General features: G+C 48.1%; 1 protein-coding gene across 3 annotated transcripts in view; it reads right to left on the bottom strand.

The window, feature by feature from the left end:
* Positions 1-20,177, bottom strand: part of LOC128902110 (unconventional myosin-Vb-like) — a 154,371-nt gene that overhangs the window by 64,781 nt on the left and 69,413 nt on the right. For all 3 annotated transcript variants that reach the window (XM_054184497.1, XM_054184498.1, XM_054184499.1), the window contains 5 exons: positions 19,399-19,539; positions 10,601-10,723; positions 9,238-9,321; positions 4,236-4,385; positions 3,471-3,568 (listed from right to left, as the gene is read on the bottom strand). In XM_054184497.1, coding sequence (XP_054040472.1) covers positions 3,471-3,568; positions 4,236-4,385; positions 9,238-9,321; positions 10,601-10,723; positions 19,399-19,539 — 596 coding nt within the window. The remainder of the gene's footprint in view (positions 1-3,470; positions 3,569-4,235; positions 4,386-9,237; positions 9,322-10,600; positions 10,724-19,398; positions 19,540-20,177) is intronic.

Here is a 20,177-nt window from a genome sequence, read left to right as displayed (position 1 = left end):
GACTCTGGAAAAGGTTGTTGGATCAAGTCTGAACTCTTAAGATGTAGGTGTCCGTGGCTGTAGGCGTCCGTGGCTGTGTTAGGTTTCCAGAACAAGGGTCAAGGGTGAAGAACAAAAGCTTCTCAGGTACCTGCTTGTCCCTTCCGGAAAGCCCAAAGTATTTACACCCGCAGGCCAAGACTGCATGAATAATTCTGCTTGGCCTCCGCGGTGCAAAAGCAGCATAAGAAATAGGCCCCCGTTACTTTGTGCGTTTTTAAATTCCCCAGACCTGTCAAGTCTACAGCAATTTATTCACTGCAACATTGCAAACACAGTGCAGGGTGAAAAAATCAGTCTTGGCAGTCACTTGCTTCAAGGAAGAATCCACAAGGGTACAATTTCCATAACCATAAATAATAAACAGGACAGGTAGATGGACAGGGAAGCTTCAATCCTGGAAGATCCCAGGGCAATCTACGTTGTACACAAGGGGAACTTTCTGCAACGCGGCCAAGTCGTACTCATCAGGGGTGAAATGCAGTAACCAGAGCGGCTGCAGTCATTTATCATCAGGGAAAGCCAGAACCCTCTTTAGCAACAACACCAGTGGACAATACACATTATCATGAACTCCTTTTCCTTGCCGTGGCAGGATGAAGCAGCCACTTGGGTTTCTTTTGGCCTGGAAACCCAAGTAAGAAATTACAAACCCTGCCTGAAACAGAATTTGGAAGGAAAACTGTCAAAGGTACAAGCTGGAGTCAGGCACTCCCCTCGCACCCCTCTCTTTGAAGTCGCCTCCATGAGGGATCAACCTCAGACGCAACCTGCAGTCAGATGCCGCAAATATCACTGTGTGGCACCAACGCTTCCTGCAGGCTGGAAGTCTGACACCCCTCACCTCCCTAAGAAACAAATCTGATGTTTGCACGATGACGTGAAGTAGGAATGAGAGTAATGCAGGGTGTAAAAGAACTTAGGAGGTCTCCAGTCCAACCTCCTACGCTCAAAAGCCGAGGCAGCTATAGGGGCAGAGAAGGTTGCTCAGGGCTTTACCCAGTCAAGGGCTGAAAACTTCCAAAGGTGGAGGTGGCACAACCTCTCTGGGCAGCCTCCTCCACCCCCAGGCTCTCCTCATGGAGAACAAAAATGTTTCCTTATCTCCAACCTGAACCTCTCACTTCCATTTGTGGCCACTGACTCCTGCCCTCCCACCGCACACCGCTGTGAAGAGCCTGGCTTCGTCCTCTTGGCAAGCTCCTGTACGTACTGGAAGGCTGCCATTAGGTCCCTTTTCTTCTCCAGGCTAAACATCTCTTTTTACCAAAAACGTAGTGTTCTTATGAGCTGAAAAATGTCATGTTTCGGAAAAGAAAAAGGTCCATGTTTTTCCACTGAACGACCAACGTAACACCGAGTGTTCTGCATCCTGCAAGATACCACTTCAACGCTAACCCGGCGCGGTGCCACTGATGTTTCATTTCACTAACGCCTCCTGGCACAGTGTGTTTTTCAGCACAAGTGCCTCCGAAATGCAAGCTCCTTTACAGCCACCCCAGTATTCTCCCGACGCCAGTTTTACACATAAGCAAAAAGACTTTATTTTAAGCCACGCGAAGGATACAAGTTTTCCTCAAGCTGCTGGCAGAAAGGTCGACATTGACCAAGATTCCTAGATCGCTATTTCAATTAAGCAATCCACGATGGGCGAGGAGGGAGATAATCTCTTGCAGAAGAACCACCCAGTACAAGACACGTAAACCAGTGCTTTCCGGCTCGTAGATGGGGATGAAACACCACCACCCAACCCAAGGCACCCTCCTGTGGGTTTCCAGCCCATGGTGACTCCTGCCATGCCGCCGGCTGCAGACAGACACCTGCATGCTGCTCCTCCAGAACCATTCTTGTGTCCGTTTTGGTTTGCCCTTTGTTCCCAAAATCCTGAGCTTTGACAACTCTGACGTTCGCCAGATGGGGAGCATCACGTCGGACCGAGACATCACTCAGACGCAAGCAGAATTATCCTCCTGGTATTTGCTACCCACAACAGCTTGGAAGTGCAACTGAGTTCATTTAGATAATTACTGCAACCAGGAGCTTGCACATTTATAAAACGACATTAACTGTATCCTGAGCGTCACATGAAAAACTGAATTGCAAAGTTAAAGGCGAAGAACTGAAGATGGATGGGCTGGAAGCAGAGCTGAGTAGGGACTCAGAGTCTTGGAAACACCCTTTGGAAAGGTGAAGCTGTTTCACCACGCAGAGCATCTTGCACGCTTCCAGAACAGAAAGTTCAAAAATACTTTTGTGCTTTATCTAAAGAAAGCAATCAAACAGAAAGTGTAATCCTGAATTTCATTCCAACAGACAGCCTCTGTAATACGCAACAAGAGACTGGGGGCCTGAGCATCTCCAGTACCTACCAACCACAATTGCTGCCGTCCCAGCGCAGACAGCCAACATTGTCTTCTCCAGAGCTGTTAACTAATCATCTACTGAATCAGTCAAACACAAGCCAGTTCCTGAATGTCTTCTAACCATTAACACCCTCCACTTTGCTGTTTGCAGGGGGAAAAAAGTCAAGTCAGGGAAGCTTCCTGGTGGATCCATACCCACCAGCACGTCACCGAGGGTGAACCTGTTTCCGGATGCTCCGTTCTCCTTTGCAGGATGCTGTTGGAGCCGTCTCTGCGCTCCGAGGTGGCACCGCGCTCATCGGGAGCACTCAGACCGCATTGGATCAGCTGGAGGGCAACGCCTTACAATTATATCCCTGCTTTCTTAAATGTCACCACCTGCAGTTTATGCCGGGGCCTTTAGAACACATGACAACAAGATCTATGAGGTCCCTGCATATTAATGGCCGAGCTTTTTTGGACTGACAGGGAAGGAAAATTGGGTGCAGATCCATTATCTAAGAGGTCAAACAAGGCTAACAGCAATTTGCTCGCAAGGTCCACAGCTTGCGATACACCTCTGAACTACAGAGGAAAACCAAGACTGGCTTTTTGCTTCAGCTGTTCACTCACCTGGAAACCTGCCGGAAGTAGATACAGAATCACATCTTTACTTTTTCCACCTTTATTTCGGAAGCACCAAGACCTTCTTGTTCATTTTAGAAGCCGTTTTGCAAACACACTACCACTCTCTACTTTTTCATTCCTTTCTCTGCTACTTTTCCCTGTTTAGTACTGTAATTATTTAAATCAAAGCGATTCCAAGACGAAATCGTACAAAGACCCTGTTATGGCAAAGCAAAGATGCTCGGTATTCGCAGAGTATATCTACGAATTACTACGACCTGTATTAGCCTTCATTTCAGGGGCACAAAAGCCCAAGAGGAGTGACTCCATCAAGCTACAGGGACCTTCCAGTTACGAGAACAGCATGACAAGAGGGGCAATCTCTTTAGCAAGGGGAAAAGTCCAAAGCACGCTCTGGGGCCGTCACCCTGAGGATATTTTCTCATCTGAAAGCCCACTTACTTAAAGGGGAGCTTCTCGTCGTTCGGCTTGATGCAGCGCACGTAGTGCGGGGTGGTGGCGTTCAAAGTCTCCATGAGCAAATGCAGCGAGTTGCGGAACTGAAAGACAAAACCACTCATTTTGAGGAGGGATGAAGGTGCTGTAGCATGCCACCCAAGCTGGCAGGCGCTGCAAGAAGCCACCTACGGCGCCAGTCTCTGGATGTGACACAGCGTGAACCCCTCCCCCATCACCCCAGCACACGCAGCAGCCATTCAGAGATGAGACCAGTGGGTTCAGGGCTTCCAGCTCAACGATGTACAACAGCAACAAGCGTTTGCTCAGGGCTTTACCCAGTTGAGGTTTGAAAATCTCCAAGGGTGAAGACAGCACCACCTCTCTGGGCCCCTACTGCACTGCTTGACTGTCCACACAGGGGGAAAAAATGCTCTTTTTCTCAAGTTGTTTCAATTTATGGGCACCATAGTACATTGGGATACAGTCTAGTGAATTCCAGAGCGGCCTCCACCCTTCTTAGATCATGTCTCAACTCCTTCCAGTCAAGACTACTCAAGCCTGCTCTTCCGGAGATGGTCCTAGAAGGTGTCCAAAATGCAACAGTCAAATGGTTCCCATCAACACGGGCCATGGGAAGATCTCCTCACTTCCCCCACCACAACAGCTTTTTATTTATCTCTGCTTCAGAGTGAGGAAACAAGATCTCAATTGTAAATATGTACCTGGACTCCCCCCGCCATCGACTGACCCACTCGTATCATACGTTACCTGGTGTCCCACCGTTTTCTTGTGCTCCTTATTGGCAGCTTTGATCACTGGTCTGGCAGAACGGACGCTGATTTTGGATGTTCCCTTTCCCACAGAAGTGGTGGGTGCAGCATCCTTCTCATCTTGGAACAAGTCTGCTACCATTTGATACTAAAACAAAAGACAAGGCCTGAGCAACTCTTTGCCGAATGAACCTACCCAAGTCACGTTGCTCCCATCATTTTTTACCCATCTTAAGCCAGGAAGGGGGAAAAAAGGCAATAAAGTGAAAGCAAGAAGCGTTGCCTACATAAACCACACCAGCAGGAGCATCAGCCATTCTGTTTTGTAGTTCGTCAAACCTTGAAACGCACGCATTAAAACAGACAAGTGGAAAATAAGCGGGTGGCTAGCTGAAAGGCTGCATGACTGGCGTGTTGTCCAAGGCACAAAACTTCCTGAATGCGAAGTGACTTTTGCTCCCAAGGCTTCGTTTCGAGCTACTTGTTCAGCCCTGATGGCAGCAAGGATGGTGCCCACCCAGTGTACCCCCCAGGAACGGGGTCTCCACATGAGGACAGGCAGCAGCCGGCTCCCACCACAGCCCCAGAGGCACCCTTGCTTTTCCGAACAATTAAGAGACACCAGCACTTCCTCACTAATTACCTGCATTTCATGGGGAACGAGCAAGGCGACAGCGGGACCACTATTCTACAGCCCTGAAAGCACCACATTTAACTCCTCAGATCCCTGAGGCCTGGGGTTTCTGGCAAGCCAGCAGCAACATTTCCGCTTCATAAACGGGAGAACAGGTGAGCTGGCAAACGCAGTTAATGCTATTTTCTTTAACAGGTAAGATCTTCAAATTTGCATTAGGGCTGGGGAACTTGACTACTAAGTCAGTCACAATAAATCCGGTCCGTTTAGGAGGGCTGTTAAATTTTCACGTCTCGACTCCAGCTGTGCACCAACACAGGTTCCCGCTTACATTCAGATAGTAAATTCTTAAATTGAAAAAAAAAAAAACCCAAAAAAAACAACCACTGTCACCAGGTGGAATTTTATTTATCACCAAGCTGAGCTGGGCTCCAAAGCCCCCACGATGCCGCCCCAGCAGCACGCAGACCACCAGTAACGCCCGCTCTGGAGCATCCACGGGAGAGGGCACCAGCATCACGCTTCCCTTGGCCGTGTCACGCCTGGATGGAGACAGGAATATTTCCAGCCCCGGTCCCCGCGGGCTGTTCGCACAGCTTGCCAGCACGGCAGCCTAAATACCACAGCGGAAAGGAAGCTGTTTGCATTACATTAACAAATTGCTCGTAGGCTCCAAGACAGCGCCTGCTAAGGATCTGCTTCATACTCAACAGCGTTTATTTTTATCTCTGCAGCTCCCTCAACTCCTACCAGAATAAAGGCTCACACCGCCTTTGCCTAATCCTCTATCCCAAATAAAGACATCCTGACAGCCGTCATGCTTTGATGACATGTCACCGTCTCGGGTGCTTTGACTCCTGCAAACACACCGGGATGTTTGGGTGGCACGTGCTTGAGGCTGGAAGAGATCTAACACGGGTTCCTTTACTATCTCCCACCTGACAACGCGGTGAAACCCCCGGCTGTCATTTCAGGTTCCAAAATATCTTAACACATAGCTGGGAGAGCCATCGAGCCCTCCGTCCGCTTACTATTCATAAAAGGAGTCCTTGCTGCCGCACAAGTGCTCAACAAGAATCTCAGAGGCGAGCTTTCAGCTTGCGTAAAGCAAAACTGGTGGAACTGGGACCATCCGTAGCAGCCCAGGATTTATTCCATGGATAGATAAGCGGGATATCCATGGGGGATAAGCGAGAGGGAAGGACCCCTCCCTTCCCAACTGCCAGAAGCAAAAACGCGAGTGCATAATTCATAATTATAGAGGACCGGAATATAATATCTTAACAGCATGCTGGTATGCTTTCAATCAGTATTCAAATCAGTCTCCTTAATTCAAAGAACATCAACTCTCAACCGTTTTAGCTGACCGGCGCTAACAAAACTAATTAGCTGCTTTATAAAGTCTCTTTCACCATCTTGTTGACGGCAGTAATTGCATTCTAATTAGCAGAACGCGATTCCGCCTCGGTGGGAGCGCTTCATCAGCGATGCGCTTGCCGACGGAGAGGTGTTTAAGCCCTCGCCGTGTTAAATCGAGTGTTCCCCCTTGCCCCGCGTATCGCCTTTAGCGGGAATATAAAGAATGCAGCAAATTACTGTATGCAGGCCTGCTCCCGAGTACGGGATCCTCACAGCACAGCCTTTTGCAGCCCAAATTTCATTTTTAGTCAAATCAGCACATCCAAGCGGCAGACTCCGCGCTGCTGCTCTTCTTGGTTCAGAGAAACCGGGTTGCTTTTTACAGCCAAAGAAAAAGAAATTGATTTGTTTATAGCCACAGAAGGCACACGGCAGGCGAGAGGCAAAAAAAAAAAAAAAAAAAAAAAAAAGAAAAAAGATGAGGAAAACTGAATCTGCCGGCCAAGAGGGTTAGCGAAAGCAGGAGAAGACGACGAGGTTTTGGAGGCTTTGCAGGAGGAGGGTGAGGGTGGCCTTCCTCCGCTCTTCCTCCCAGGACCACATGGCAGCGGCACAGGCTGGCGGACCCCTCCCACGTCCTTAAAGAAACATCTCAAAGGCAGAAGTTCATCCAGCGCCCAAAGCTTCTCGGAGCCAAGTGCATTTGAGAGTGTTTTAAGCTGGATCACACAGGCAGATTGTGGGGGTCACCTACGGGGCCACCACCGCGAATTAACAAGGTCCTAACGCCCCAGCCCAAGGAACATCAGGTTAGTTTGCAGGCCAAGTCAACCCAAATCTTTGCTCCTGAGGTGCACACATTAATGGCTTAAGAAACTCCACGTTTTAAGGCCAAAAAACGCAGTTGCAAAGGGCAGGGTTTGGGGTTTTTTTGCTATTAAACCAAAGCCCAGCTCACTCTGATATTATATTATGGTCCTTATACACAGAGAGAAAAGAGGAGGCAACGCTGTTAATAAACCCATTTCAGCAGTTTTTTAAAATTTTTTTTTTTTTTAAGGAATAAGTTGCAGGTGGCACCGTCCCCATCACTCTACAACACGTTACCCCAGCGAGTTAGAGCTCTCCTACAGCCAGAAATCCCTCTCAGGCACGGCCAGTTCTGCAGCTCTGCCTCCAACAGCAAGTTCAGCACGGGCTAAATAATTCATCGCACGGCATCAATTATTCCTGCAGGTTACCTGGCATTTCTAATAAGCTCTAATCATGCTCAGTTTTCACCCTGGGAAAGCTGTGGGCTTCCCAAACACACAGAGATCTTGATTTAGGGGTTCTCAAAGCCCAGCTTCACAGTTATTAGACTCGCAACTGCCCCCGTGGATGAAAAAATTGTGCATCTTGCCATCTTCGTATAAATTAATTTCCGAGATGCAGCGCAAGCTCAAATAATTTCCCATTCTCATCTCTTAACTTTGACAGGAACCAACTTCCTGCTTTAAACGCTTCTAAAAAAATAATACTTCCTCCACCTCCCCTCATCATCCTCCTTATTTAGGTGGCATTTGGGAGGTGACACCCAGCCGTAAACCCGAGGGAGGGTGGCACAAAGAGGAGAAATCTGGATACGCGACATGTCTGCTTGCAACATGCAGGGGGGGATTCAAAATTTTTAATAAAAAAATAAAAATAGATGCAAGTTAACAAGCTTTGAAACGGGGGAAGCTTTGAAATGGTTTGGAGAAAAGCAGATATATTCCCTCCCTACACCACACACAAGGTCTGGTGGAAACAACGAGTTGTTGCAGTCTGGATTTTGGCTGCTGGATGGTACGTTGGACCTTGCAGGGATGGATTTTCATATTAAGTTCTTAATAAGAGGGCTGGAAGGGTTAAGGTCATTTAAAATCTTAACTTGCGCATCGACGATGAAAGACTCAAGGTCACAGGGGGAATTTTTGGTTTGGTTTTAAACGATAAGAACTTGAAGTGCCCTCAAAGTCTGCATCGTTGACACTTTTAGCCCAACCCACCCAGACGCAGGCTCACGGAGAAGAGGCGGCAGCGTAAAACCAGCTCAGTTCACACACGCGAGTGAGAAGTCTCCAGGTGGAAGTCCGCCGGCCAAGCGCCCGTTTACTACGGGCACGACCCACGCTAAAGCCTGCAGAGCCCCACACCTACCACCTTTCTGCTTCCAACAGCCCACCGCGTTCACAGCCCTCGGAACGAATAGAGACTTCAAACCCCAGGTGCCAAAAAGCTCTTGACCGGGAAACTTGGTACTCGAGGTCAATCAACGCGTCTCTGTTGGCACTTGACGCGATGAGGTGCCAACAAGTTGTTTGTACAATACTCGGGAGAGGAAAGGTACGTGGAACAAAAATCTTGGAATACTGGAGTGTGATCATCAGTATGTGTTAGTTTGTTAACGTCGCATCTTGGCAGCAGCGCAACAGCGCAAAATAGCTCTAGAGCAGCTGGAATGTCTCAGAGTTTGCGTCACATTTCCAGCATTGTATATAAACCCTACTTTTTGCATACTAATTATTAAAGTAATTGAAAGTCTCAAGGACAAGTATGATGGACTACAGCTAAGGGGAACAGCCATTTTTGTACAGGCGGGTGGTAGGGTCAGCAACGCTGCCCACAATATACAAACTACACATCTGACCGTGGCTTTTAATCCCAGGATCACCTGTGGCTCCACATACTTTTGAGAACCCCTTCCATGCCAGGTGATGGCTGGAGAGTGATGGGTGGGGAGCTCCGAGCAAGAGTTAAGTGGGATTTCCGCTACCGCGTAACTGGCTCCTCCTGATTTTTGCTCTCAGTGACCAAAAAAAGATGATGAAAGGGTTTTTCTGATGCACCTCAACGGGACACCAACACCAGGGTGGAAGACAGCAGACGACAATGCACATCCACACCTGGGTGCAGCCATAACCCCCAGAAGCCTCGTCCCTCCTCTCCCGATTATTGTTATTCTCTCCCAATTCATTGCTTTTACCTTGCTGGCTTTCAGGATGTTGATCTGTTCTTCGTACACGGTGTCCCTGTTCTTCTCCAGGAATCCCTCGCTTTGGTATTCCACCTAGCAGGAGACAAAGGAAGAAGCCCAGAAGGTAAAGTCCAACCGCAGAGGGACAAGGTGCTGTGTCCCACCACACCCCTACTGTTGGAGCTCACCTGAAAAACCTGAAAGGGAGAAGAGGGGGGGAACAACTGGGATTTAAAGGTCACTTTTCATCAAAGAAAGTGAATCTAAATGAAATCAAAATCCTTAACGCAAACCCACCGCGTTCCTTAGGCATTAAGCCGCTCTGTATGGGACTCAACCGCACTTCCATGGAAACCAGGAGTAAAAATGCAAAGATCATCAGTCGCTCTGCATGCTCTTTTGTTCACTTCTGAACTCCTTGTAAGCTAATCGATAAACCTCAAAAGATGCCCTGGCTACGTCTCTCGTAGGTCTCTTGTTTTCGAAATCGCAGAGGGTTGGCATGCAAAGGAAGAATTTAGAGAGGACGGAAGAAAATCTTGTTCTATTTTTCGCATTTGAAGTTGGCTGAAATAACTGACCTTCCCCCCCAAAATGGGAAAACTTGCAAAGAAAGAGCATTTGTGAAGGATACATGTGCAAAATCACATGCCTAAGGAAAAGCGAGTGTCAACCTTTGGCATGAAAAGTGCTGCTCGCATCCAGGGCAAACCTGGTTAGAAGCACCAGTACGAGATCACAGCACCTCTATGTCGTCTGGCTCCTCAGACACGTTCCCAGGTTGGCCTTATATTTTCCTTTCTAACAAACGTGTATTTTGGATAACTACAAGCTTTTAAGATTCTTATTTGCTGGAAGCGATGCCTGTCACATCAGGGTTTCAATGAAGATGGAACCCATGATGAGAACCTACAGCACCAGACACTGGAAGAGTCCCACGGTCGGCATCTTCTCCCTCAGAAGGGTGGGACCAGCCCAAGGTCACCTCTCACAGGCTCCTCCCCACCGTGCCTTGCTGACTCCCACCACTCCTGCTCTTCAAATATAATTCCTTTTTCCAATTTGTTTTCTGTCAAGCTGCCCTTACAGAAATTCATTTCACTGCAGCTTTGAGAAAGAGGATTTCTCTCTGCTCTCGAAAGCACAACTGTTTAAAGCTTAGGGCAATAATTTGGAAGCTGAAGTCCTCCAAGCTGATCTAGATCTGAGCACCCAACCGACATTATTGCCAAACGGGCATCCCTATCACCAAAAAGCAGCTCGTTGGTGCTATAAACTAAATTTTCCTTCATGCGGTTCTTTTTTCCCCTCCACGTACATCCCATTTCTCCGTTCAATTCCCAGCGTACGCAACCAACAGGCGCCCAGTTACCTTATCGGCGAAGTGCAGGACAATGAAGGAGGTGTTGGACATCCGGGGCTTCTGGAAGTGCTGGCTGCTGGCGTGTCGGTCATACAGCTTCTGCGCCCAGTTCTGGTCAGTGCCTTTGGGAACCTGGATGGGGAGAAAATGGAGCAAAAAGTCGTGGTCAGGCGCGTGGGGACATTTTGGAGGAAGCCTCCTTGTGAGCTATCTGTAGGCCACGTGGGCTACAGGAATATTTGAGAAACAGAGACCATCCCCCCCGAGTTCTAGGAGCGTGTGCTATTTAGTTTTCCTGTATATTCTTGACAAACACACTAAAATTTCGTTTCCAGTGAAAAACACCCAAATGCTGGTTTTACTCCAACAGCCAGAACCGCTCTTGCAGAAAAAAAAAAAATATTAATTAAAGAGTGTTTTTGCACTTAAGTTGCATTAATCACTCAGACACCAAGGTTCAGGCGATAGGACAAGAGGAAAACGTCTCAAGTTGCCCCAGGGGAGGTTTCGGATGGATATTAGGAAAAAGTTCTTCGTGGAAAGGGTTGTCAAGCATTGGAAGAGGCTGCCCAGGGCAGTGGTGGAGTCACCATCCCTGGAGGTATTTAAAAGCCGGGCAGACGTGGTGCTGAGGGACATGGGTTAGTGGTGGACTTGGCAGTGTCCCGTTGATGGTAGGACTCGATCTGAAAGGTCCCTTCCAACCTAGACAATTCTATGATTCTATGAAAATATCAATGTTCAAATAATAATAAAATGATGATTCTCTAAGAAACTTCTGCCTCTCAGTAGGCTTGGGGTGAGGTCACTTGGATCCCAACACAGGCTGCATTAACCCCAGTTACACACAGGGTTGGGATTTCAGATCCCCTACCTGTCCTACCACAGCCAAACGATTCCCGTGTCCCCCTTCCACACACCCAACGCCCTGTGCCAGGAATCTCCTGGATGCCAAACCCTCCTTCTGCATCCTATTTACACTGAAATCAGGGTGCAAGTCCTATGTGGAGCTGTCCTTGAAAGGATTCTCAATATCCTTGATGCTCAGAGGGCTGGAGCCCCCCTGCTGGGAGGACAGGCTGAGAGAGCTGGGGGGGTTCAGCCTGGAGAAGAGAAGGCTCCATGGAGACCTTCCAGCCCCTTCCAGTCCCTCAAGGGGCTCCAGGAAAGCTGGGGAGGGACTCTGGAGCAGGGAGGGGAGCTATGGGACGAGGGGGAATGGTTTCAAACTGAAAGAGGGGAGATTGAGATGAGATCCGAGGAAGAAATTCTTTGGTGTGAGGGTGGTGAGCCCCTGGCCCAGGTTGCCCAGAGAAGCTGTGGCTGCCCCATCCCTGGAGGGGTTCAAGGCCAGGTTGGCCGGGGCTTGGAGCAACCTGGTCTGGTGGAAGGTGTCCCTGCCCAGGTGGCACTGGGTGGGCTTTAAGGTCCCTTCCAAGCCAAACCATTCAATGATTTGGCCATGATCCACCAATGTAGCGGGTGTTGCCCAAGACATTGCTGTGGTAGGATGAGGCAGAGAATGGAGAAATCCTAAAGAACTGCAATGACCAAAAAAACCTCAGAGCACTACCTGTGCAGCAAGGGAACAGGCTACTTCCCACAAACCAGCATTACTGGGAGGGTTTGAGCTTATCTTCCGACCCAGCACCTGCAGTTTTTACCAATATATTCCCAAGATGAGGGGAAAAAAAATAAATCTAGTTTTATTTTATTATCTTCTAAGCACATACATAGCTGTACAGCAGCATATAACCATGTATTGTAACTTCTGATACCCTCATGATCACAATTCCCATAAAGACTCATTTTTTTAGGGTACGTTTATGTCCCTCTCTACTAACCAGCCAACCTCCCCCGCCAAAGCTTTCTAAAAGACAGAAGGCCGCGCGAGGAAAGAGCCACAGTTGCAAATATCTCTTATTTTTCACTTTTCCAGCACAACACGTTTGCCACAAAGCAAAATTCTCGAAAAATCAATGGAAGCAAGGGGTGAAGTTGTTACATTTGAGGGCTGGAGACCACAGCCCAGGAGGGATGGGAAGGGGATGGACTGGTGGACCCTCCATCACCGCCAGCAGGACAGAAATGGTTGCACGTATATACACACGCATAATTTTTAACACAAAAATAGCTGACCGGATTATTTAGGTTAGAAAAAGAGAAGAGTCAGAAGAAAAGCGTTAGGGGATATTTAAAATTCGATAGGACAAAGCCTATAAACCACAAAACAATTGTGCAGCGTCAGGGAAAGCTCCGGATCTTCCATCAGGTCTTTTATCTGGACCTTTCTATGAAAGGTGACAGAGGAAATAGGGGCAGCAAACAATAACAAGGAAAATTCGAGACAGATGAGGAATATTTCTTAATGCCGCTCTGAAACGGCCTTTGATTTCACGGCAGCAAGCCAAACCACGCCAGAAGGGTTCTGGCCATGGGGAAGAAATAAAATAGATTATATATAAATATTAGAAGGCAGTTATTTATGCAATTATATATATGCAATTATATACATATTTTATTTATGCAAGATAGACATGCATATTTAAACTATGGAGTTATATAAATGCAGATGGGTTTCTTTTTTACATACAAATATGATATATAACTGCTGAAAACACCCTTTCTGGGACGATCGTTAGGTCTCTCCTGTTTGGGACCGGGCCACGGGTGCGGAGCAGGAGCCCCGCAGCCCCACGACGCTGCAGAAAGCGGATTTATCCTGCACCGGCTCTCTTTCAGACCATCCACTTTGCTGAAAAACCTGCTTATCTCAGAGCTGAACTTCAAAGACATCGCTCCTGCCTCCCAAAAAGAAGGTTTCGCCGTACCCGCACCACTCTCCGCTCACCATTGTGCAGGCTGGGTATTTTTAGCTGCCTGAGAAGCACCTGATAGGGACCAAAGTCCTGGAGATAAAAATTAACGGGGGCATTATCTGTACTATTATAACAGCTTTTGGTACTGGCTTGGCAGTTTAAAGCTAGGGAGAAAGTTTTTGAGAGACTATCTCATCAGTGCAAGACTTTTTTAGGGGATGGGGAAGAGGAAAACCAACTGCCTTGCAAGTATTGTATGGAAATCTCTAAACAGGGAAAAACTTAGACCGGTAACTTCACAAGGTCACTGCTTCTGCTCATCTGTCCTCACTGTCCCGCCGCGTAAAATCAGATGGGCGGTGTAATTCCGGCCAGGGTCACCTCACATATCCATACACCGGCCTCTGAGCTGCCGAGAGCTACTGCAACCGAAATCAAACCTACCCAGCGCGGCCAGGGTCACCTCAAGTCCCACTGCTTTTGGGTCAGAAGCATCCCAGGGTCAAGAACCCACCACGCCCACCAGAGAGCCGAGGAGATATTTGGAGCTGTTTGGCCTAAAAAGTGCGATTCCCTCCACCACCACCTCCAACAGAAGGACAATTAACAGGATAAAAGCAACAGAGGTCCACTCAAACATGATGATCTAAAAGTCAACCCTCTGAAAACACAGTAGGAGCTATTTACATTTTCTTTCTTTTCTCCTTATCACTCCAATATATGTTAAAGCCTGAAAAGAGCCTCAGCTTCCTCCACGCAACAGAGACACGTTCCACCGCAAGTGATGTTCCTGACTTTAAAGTCATAAAAGCTGACAGCGTGACGTAGGCGAGGTTATTCCGCCGTTGGATTAGACGGTCCGCCCCACAGGAAAGCCCAGAGGTCCAACCTCCGTGTATCTGCTTGTGGAAACAGAAATCCCCCTGGACAGGACCGCGTGGCACAGGAAGGCGACGTGCTTATTTCTGACGTTCAAAAAACTAACAAGTCCAGACAAGGGAAAATAACATTTGCTCAGATACCCAAGTTCACAGCGATGCGCGGAGACAAGCGGGATTGAAAACCGGTTTGCTAGGAGCAGACTTCAGTGTTTCTGGCACTTGACAGGACACAGGAAAGGTTAAAGACCATCTTTTGAACAGCCTTCGAAAATGCATTTGGCACATTAACAGCGTAACACGATGGCAACGTGCCATGAAACACAAAACGGGAGCCACGAGAGAGTTTGAGAACATGAGGGAGCTCACGGGTTTGGTAAGACACATCCCCCCATTTGGCAGCCTCAGGGTCACGCTGCTCCTCAAGAGGAAAGAATTGCACCAAGATCCATAATAAATCTTGGACAACAATGCCGTGATTGACACATCAACCCCTCCAGCCAGCTCGTTCCTGATCAAACCCTTTTAGATGCACTTCACGCTAACGGAAAATTAATTTTTCCGTTCCCACTCCCATCCCAACAGCACAGGCAAAAACAAAAGAGCAGCCAGGCAGCAGGAACATCTTATGGAGAAAACCCGATCTCCACAGCAACTTCAGGCTGTACTCCTGAAAGACACCCAGGAAGTGTATGGAAGACACACAGTGCTCCCACAGAGTAAACAGTTTCAGCCTGAAAAGCAGGACATCTCATCCAGCTTTGACACAGAAAATGGACTACATTTCTTAGGGAGTTTTCAATTTCCTCCGAGGATAATTTAAGTCTCGAAAAAATCAACCTAACTGGCTCCTCCTCTCCAGAGCACTGATGTTGCTCTTCATGTGCTCCCCCTCACAACCTCAAAGCCTTCAAACTCTGCCTAGGAAGTCTGCTGTCCACTCCACCAAAGTCATTCCCTCCACAATAAGGCCAACCATACCCTGAAGTCATCCCAAACATTCAAGCAATCTCCCACATGCCCTCCCAACTTCCCACGACTGGATTTTCAGAAGACAGCTTCCCTCATTAATGCCTATCTCTTCTGATGGGCTCTACATTGCTCTCCTTCCTCTCCTCGAGGGCTCTGCTCTTATCCCAAATTATTTACCACCACCACCGTGGTAGGACTCCATCCACACTTCACAGCTCACCAGCAGGGAGGTTCTCCTGGATGCCCTTCTCCCCCTTCCTTCCTCTTCAGGCTCATCAGTTTGTTGCTAGAGCACTTCCATACTGTGCCTCTCGTGGTGGCCTTGGTTTCTGGCCAAGGTCATTTCTGCACACGGGACATGAACTCTTGCTGTTCCTCTGCCATCTTTTCAGGCCTAAGCAAAACCAAGAGGTCCCAAAAGCTCCAGATCCGGGCAGGTGACACTCCAGTGCAGGAAATGGGGAAGTGGCACTTTGAGGACTCCAGGGTCATTTAGGAGAAGACATGATGGGAGGGACATGTAACCTCCAAGGTCACAGTCCCATGGAGATTACACGGCTTCCTGGGCAGACCAGGAATGTAACTGGAGATTGGAGAAAGTGACCTCCAGAAGCCCCCTCCAACCTTAATAATTCTACAACAGCTTCCAACTCATAAGGCCTCAAAGCTGTTTAAAAAAAAAACCCAAACTAAACATGTCCTAAAGCCCTCTTTTTTCCAAGCTAGGGTTTTTATCATTTGCTTTCACAAAACGCGTTTTGTCCTTAAAATTCCAATTTAAATTTGAGAGCCCTCTCTTTCACTGCCGACTCCCGTTTCAACCCTGTCTGGTCCCCTTCTTCTCTAAACGGTGACACGACTCATTACGCACCAAAGGTCTATGACCTTCGTTAGCTGAACTGCTTCAGCACGTACGCAACCACCCCCCTCCCCAACCTCACATTAAAGACTTTTTTAAAAAAAATAATCCATACTGTGAAGCGAGAACATTAGCGACAAACCCTCCGCATTTGCGCTAATGTTTCATTATGTTGCCAGGACCCCCTCGATGCCATTTCAAGTCCCCGAGTATATTTATCCGCCTAACGAGATGACTTGCAATTACCCTATTGTGGTCCCGCGCCCACCGTGGCCGACTCTCCCCGAGGGGTGCAAACGCTGCCGCCGGTGATGCGGGGGTGAAGGTTTTCATCCATAAACTGGTGCTTTCGGTTGACAGGCACTGCTGAAATTTTCATAAAGCTGGAGAACGCTTGCAGGTTATTATAAAAGAGCCGATTAGAGGGCCCATAATAAGGGCCTGTGACTAATGACAGCATTCCCCACTGACAGGTAAATACCCAGACAATTGGCATTTGACGGGGGGGAGGGGCGCGGGGAACAGATCTTGCGTTTCATTTTTTTGGTCCAAAAAAGCACGGACGAAAAAAGTAGTCGCAGACAGACCTACAGCGAAGTTGGCCACATTCTTGCTGTTGCATAGGAACTGCTCCACGTAATACAACGTCACCAGCAACAACCCGTGCCAGATGCTTCGGAGAGGAGCAAAGGGCATCATCAGCCAATATGGCACGAGGGAAACTTTCCTTATGGTCCCCACAACACCCAGGAGCTGGTTTGAGCCTGAAGAATTTAACAGGCTTAATAGCACAGAGACCAAATGAAACGCTGCTGAGTATCAAGCAAATAATCTGACCTCCTCCTGAGCCAGCTCTGGCTAAGATGCTATTTTAAGGGCATCAAATTAAGTTTAATTTGTCCTCATTTTTAAGGAGTCTTCCCGAGACTAGATTTGAAAAGGTCAAAGCCCCAACTCCGGCTGGCTCTCGCAAAGTGACAGAGTGTTTGTACCCCAGACGAGGGCTGAGCTTGTGGAACATGCAGGTTGGGACAGCCTCGTCATGCCTAGAAAGGCAGCCCTGTCACAGCCACTTGACAGGTCACCTTGCTTCCAGACAAGTCATACGTCTCCTAAAATCCCAACAGGGACACTAGTTTAAATAATGGATCCAAAATCTTTCCCACTAATGCAACATGACATTCCTGCCTTCAGGCCACTGGATCCGTCCCATACTCGTGGATCCCAAAAAGCCAACAAGAATTCATTGTGTCCTTCTCATCACCTTGGCCATCCTGGTGAGGGACATCATTCCCTGCTTCAGCTCTCCTACCACCCCTTGCCTCACCCTTCCCTGCCCTCATACAAAGACCCTCAAAGCCCTTCCAGAATCGGTAAGACATTTCCTGGCACAGAATATATCCGAGTCGTGATGGAAACTCTTCCCAAAGACAACTTGTTGATCACACCGCAGCAAAACCAGTCAGGCTCCACAGTATCAGTGTTACATAGCCCCGATCCGACAACGCTCTCTCCAGTATTTCCTCACCATCATTTCTGTGCAGATACCAGTACTGGAAGAGATACAAGCTGCTCTTCCCAGTGTAGAAGCCCTCATCATCACAGTGTCACACTGAGCTCTCCTGTTGAGATGACTGTATCTCAAGACTCTGGACTTGCCACCTACTCTTCACACCAAGGACCTTCAAAACAGGCATGCCAACTTCCCAAGAAAATCTCCCATCTTAAATTTTTTTTTTGTTCCTAGATATATTCGATAATTCATGACTGACCAAGGAGCCCAACCTTCTCATGGATGCTCATGAAGGGTTGCTCTTCTGGGATTTCTGCTCAATGTTAAAGCAAGATTTAATTTAGGCTGTTATGAGAGTCAGAGGATAAGAGATGGCAAACTACTCTCCCAACATTACAAGCCTGGTTTAAAAAAAAAAAAACAAACCAAACCAACCAACCACAAACCCAAAACTCAGGAAAGCTGAGGGAAGACACAAGCCCAAACCCCAGCAGAAGAATGCTGAAGGAATGGCTAAACAAGAAGCCTACGCAACTGAAGACGCTTCTACAGGTCATCCCTGGCTCCTGCTTCTCTATCTCAAAAGAGCAGAATGGACACGCAATTTCGGCCTTCTAAAAAACTTGTGTGAAATTCATAGAATCGCCTAGGTTGGAAGGGACCTTCAAGATCATCAAGTCCAACCATCAACCTGACAGTCAAAACCACCACTAAACCATGTCCCTCAGCACCACGTCTGCCCATCTTTTAAATACCTCCAGGGATGGGGACTCCACCACTTCCCTGGGCAGCCTGTTCCAATGCTTGATAGCCCTTTCCATGAAGAACTTTTTCCTAATATCCATCCTAAACCTCCCCTGGCGCAACCTGAGGACACTTCCTCTTGTCCTATCACTTGTTATTTGGGAGAAGTCAGCCAGAGCTTGGCATTGACCTCAGCAAACCCTCACTATGTGGCTGTTATCCCCTGATGCTGCAAGGTTAACCAAACAGGAGACCCTCTCAGAGATGCTTTTTTCTGTATGCCGTGTGCCACTGAAGCACAGATTCCAGCATCTGAAGCCTGCACACTAAATGCGATCGACTTTACTCCAAATATAGTTATTGCAACAGGAGCCAAGTTTCCCTTGGGACAAAATAAGGCTTGAGACAGGAAGGAACTTCAGCTCGTGGATAATACTGAAGGAATCAGAAGTCGCAAGCAATTAGGGAGTGTAGCGATAGGACGAGGGGGAACAGTTTTAAACTGGAAGAGGGGAGATTTAGATGAGATCTGAGGAAGAAATTTTTCACTCTGAGGGTGGCGAGCCCCTGGCCCAGGTTGCCCAGAGAAGCTGTGGCTGCCCCATCCCTGAAAGCGTTCAAGGCCAGGTTGGACGGGGCTTGGAGCAACCTGGGCTGGTGGGAGGTGTCCCTGCCCAGGGCAGGGGGGTTGGAACTAGGTGCTCTTTAAGGTCCCTTCCAACCCAAACCACTCTGTGATTCTATGACTATCCCTACATACAGCCAGGCCAGAAACACGAGCTGTGGCAATACATGGTGAGACCAGGTACCCAGGTTGGTAGCAAACATCTGCCAAGGAAGTTCTGAATGGTCCTAAAGGAAAGCAAACGCCACCAGTCTGCCCTAGCCATCAGCATCCAGGCAACGCATGTGAAAGAAGATGTTTACCCTCTTGCAAGCTACCACAGGTTAAAGCCCGTTCTTTAACCTTCTATAAAAATAAAAATAAAAATAAGAGCAAAACGGTAGGTAGTCCTCTTTACCTTGCACTCTTCATCCAGTAGGTCCAAGATACCGAGTTTCGCCTCTATAAGGTCTATGCAGGGCTGGTTATCGTAGAAGTCTATGAGAGTCCAAGGGATTCCCTCCTTCATGTACTCTTCTTGTTCCAGCTTAAACACGTGCTGAGGGTGGAAAACCAGCAGAATTACTGATGGTGACCCCAGGCAGCACAGCGCCAGCCCCTTCCCCGTTCACCCACTCCTCCCCACTGGAGCAGAGTATTCCCCCAGCACATCCAGAAGCCACAGAAGCTTTAAGTGCCCTCACGTGCAGCTTTGTAAAGGCTCTGCCGTTTATACGATCGAGCTTCTGGAAAGGAAACTAAAAGCGACACGCTAGGAAACCACGGGGCGGGGGGGGGGGGGGGGGGGGGGGGTGGGGAAAAAGGCTTTAAATGACTTCGCTAGAAAATGACTGAAGCTGTCACTACATTTAGGTGGGAGGCATATATTGAAATGGCAATGACACACATATCTCTCGGGCTGAGAAAAATCCCTCTCTCCTTCAGCGCTCTGCGGATGAAACTAGTGACCTGCAGCAGGTTCCCAGGCTGGGACCCCGGCTAGGGCTGAGCGCGTGTGCCCCCATCTATGAACAGAGCTTCACAAAAAGCACCCATCCTCCCAGAAGGGATATCAGCAGCAGTATCTAACTGACTCGGGAACATTTCTATTGTAGTTTCTGATTTAAAAAAAAAAATTATATATAAAAAAAAACCAACTTATCTTCATATGGCTTACATATCTCAGACCTCTGCCCA

The sequence above is a fragment of the Rissa tridactyla genome, chromosome W, assembly GCF_028500815.1.
Source record: "Rissa tridactyla isolate bRisTri1 chromosome W, bRisTri1.patW.cur.20221130, whole genome shotgun sequence".
In the NCBI taxonomy this organism is placed as follows: domain Eukaryota; kingdom Metazoa; phylum Chordata; class Aves; order Charadriiformes; family Laridae; genus Rissa; species Rissa tridactyla.
The sequence above is the reverse complement of the archived record's forward strand: the minus strand, read 5'-3'. Positions and strand labels throughout refer to the sequence as shown.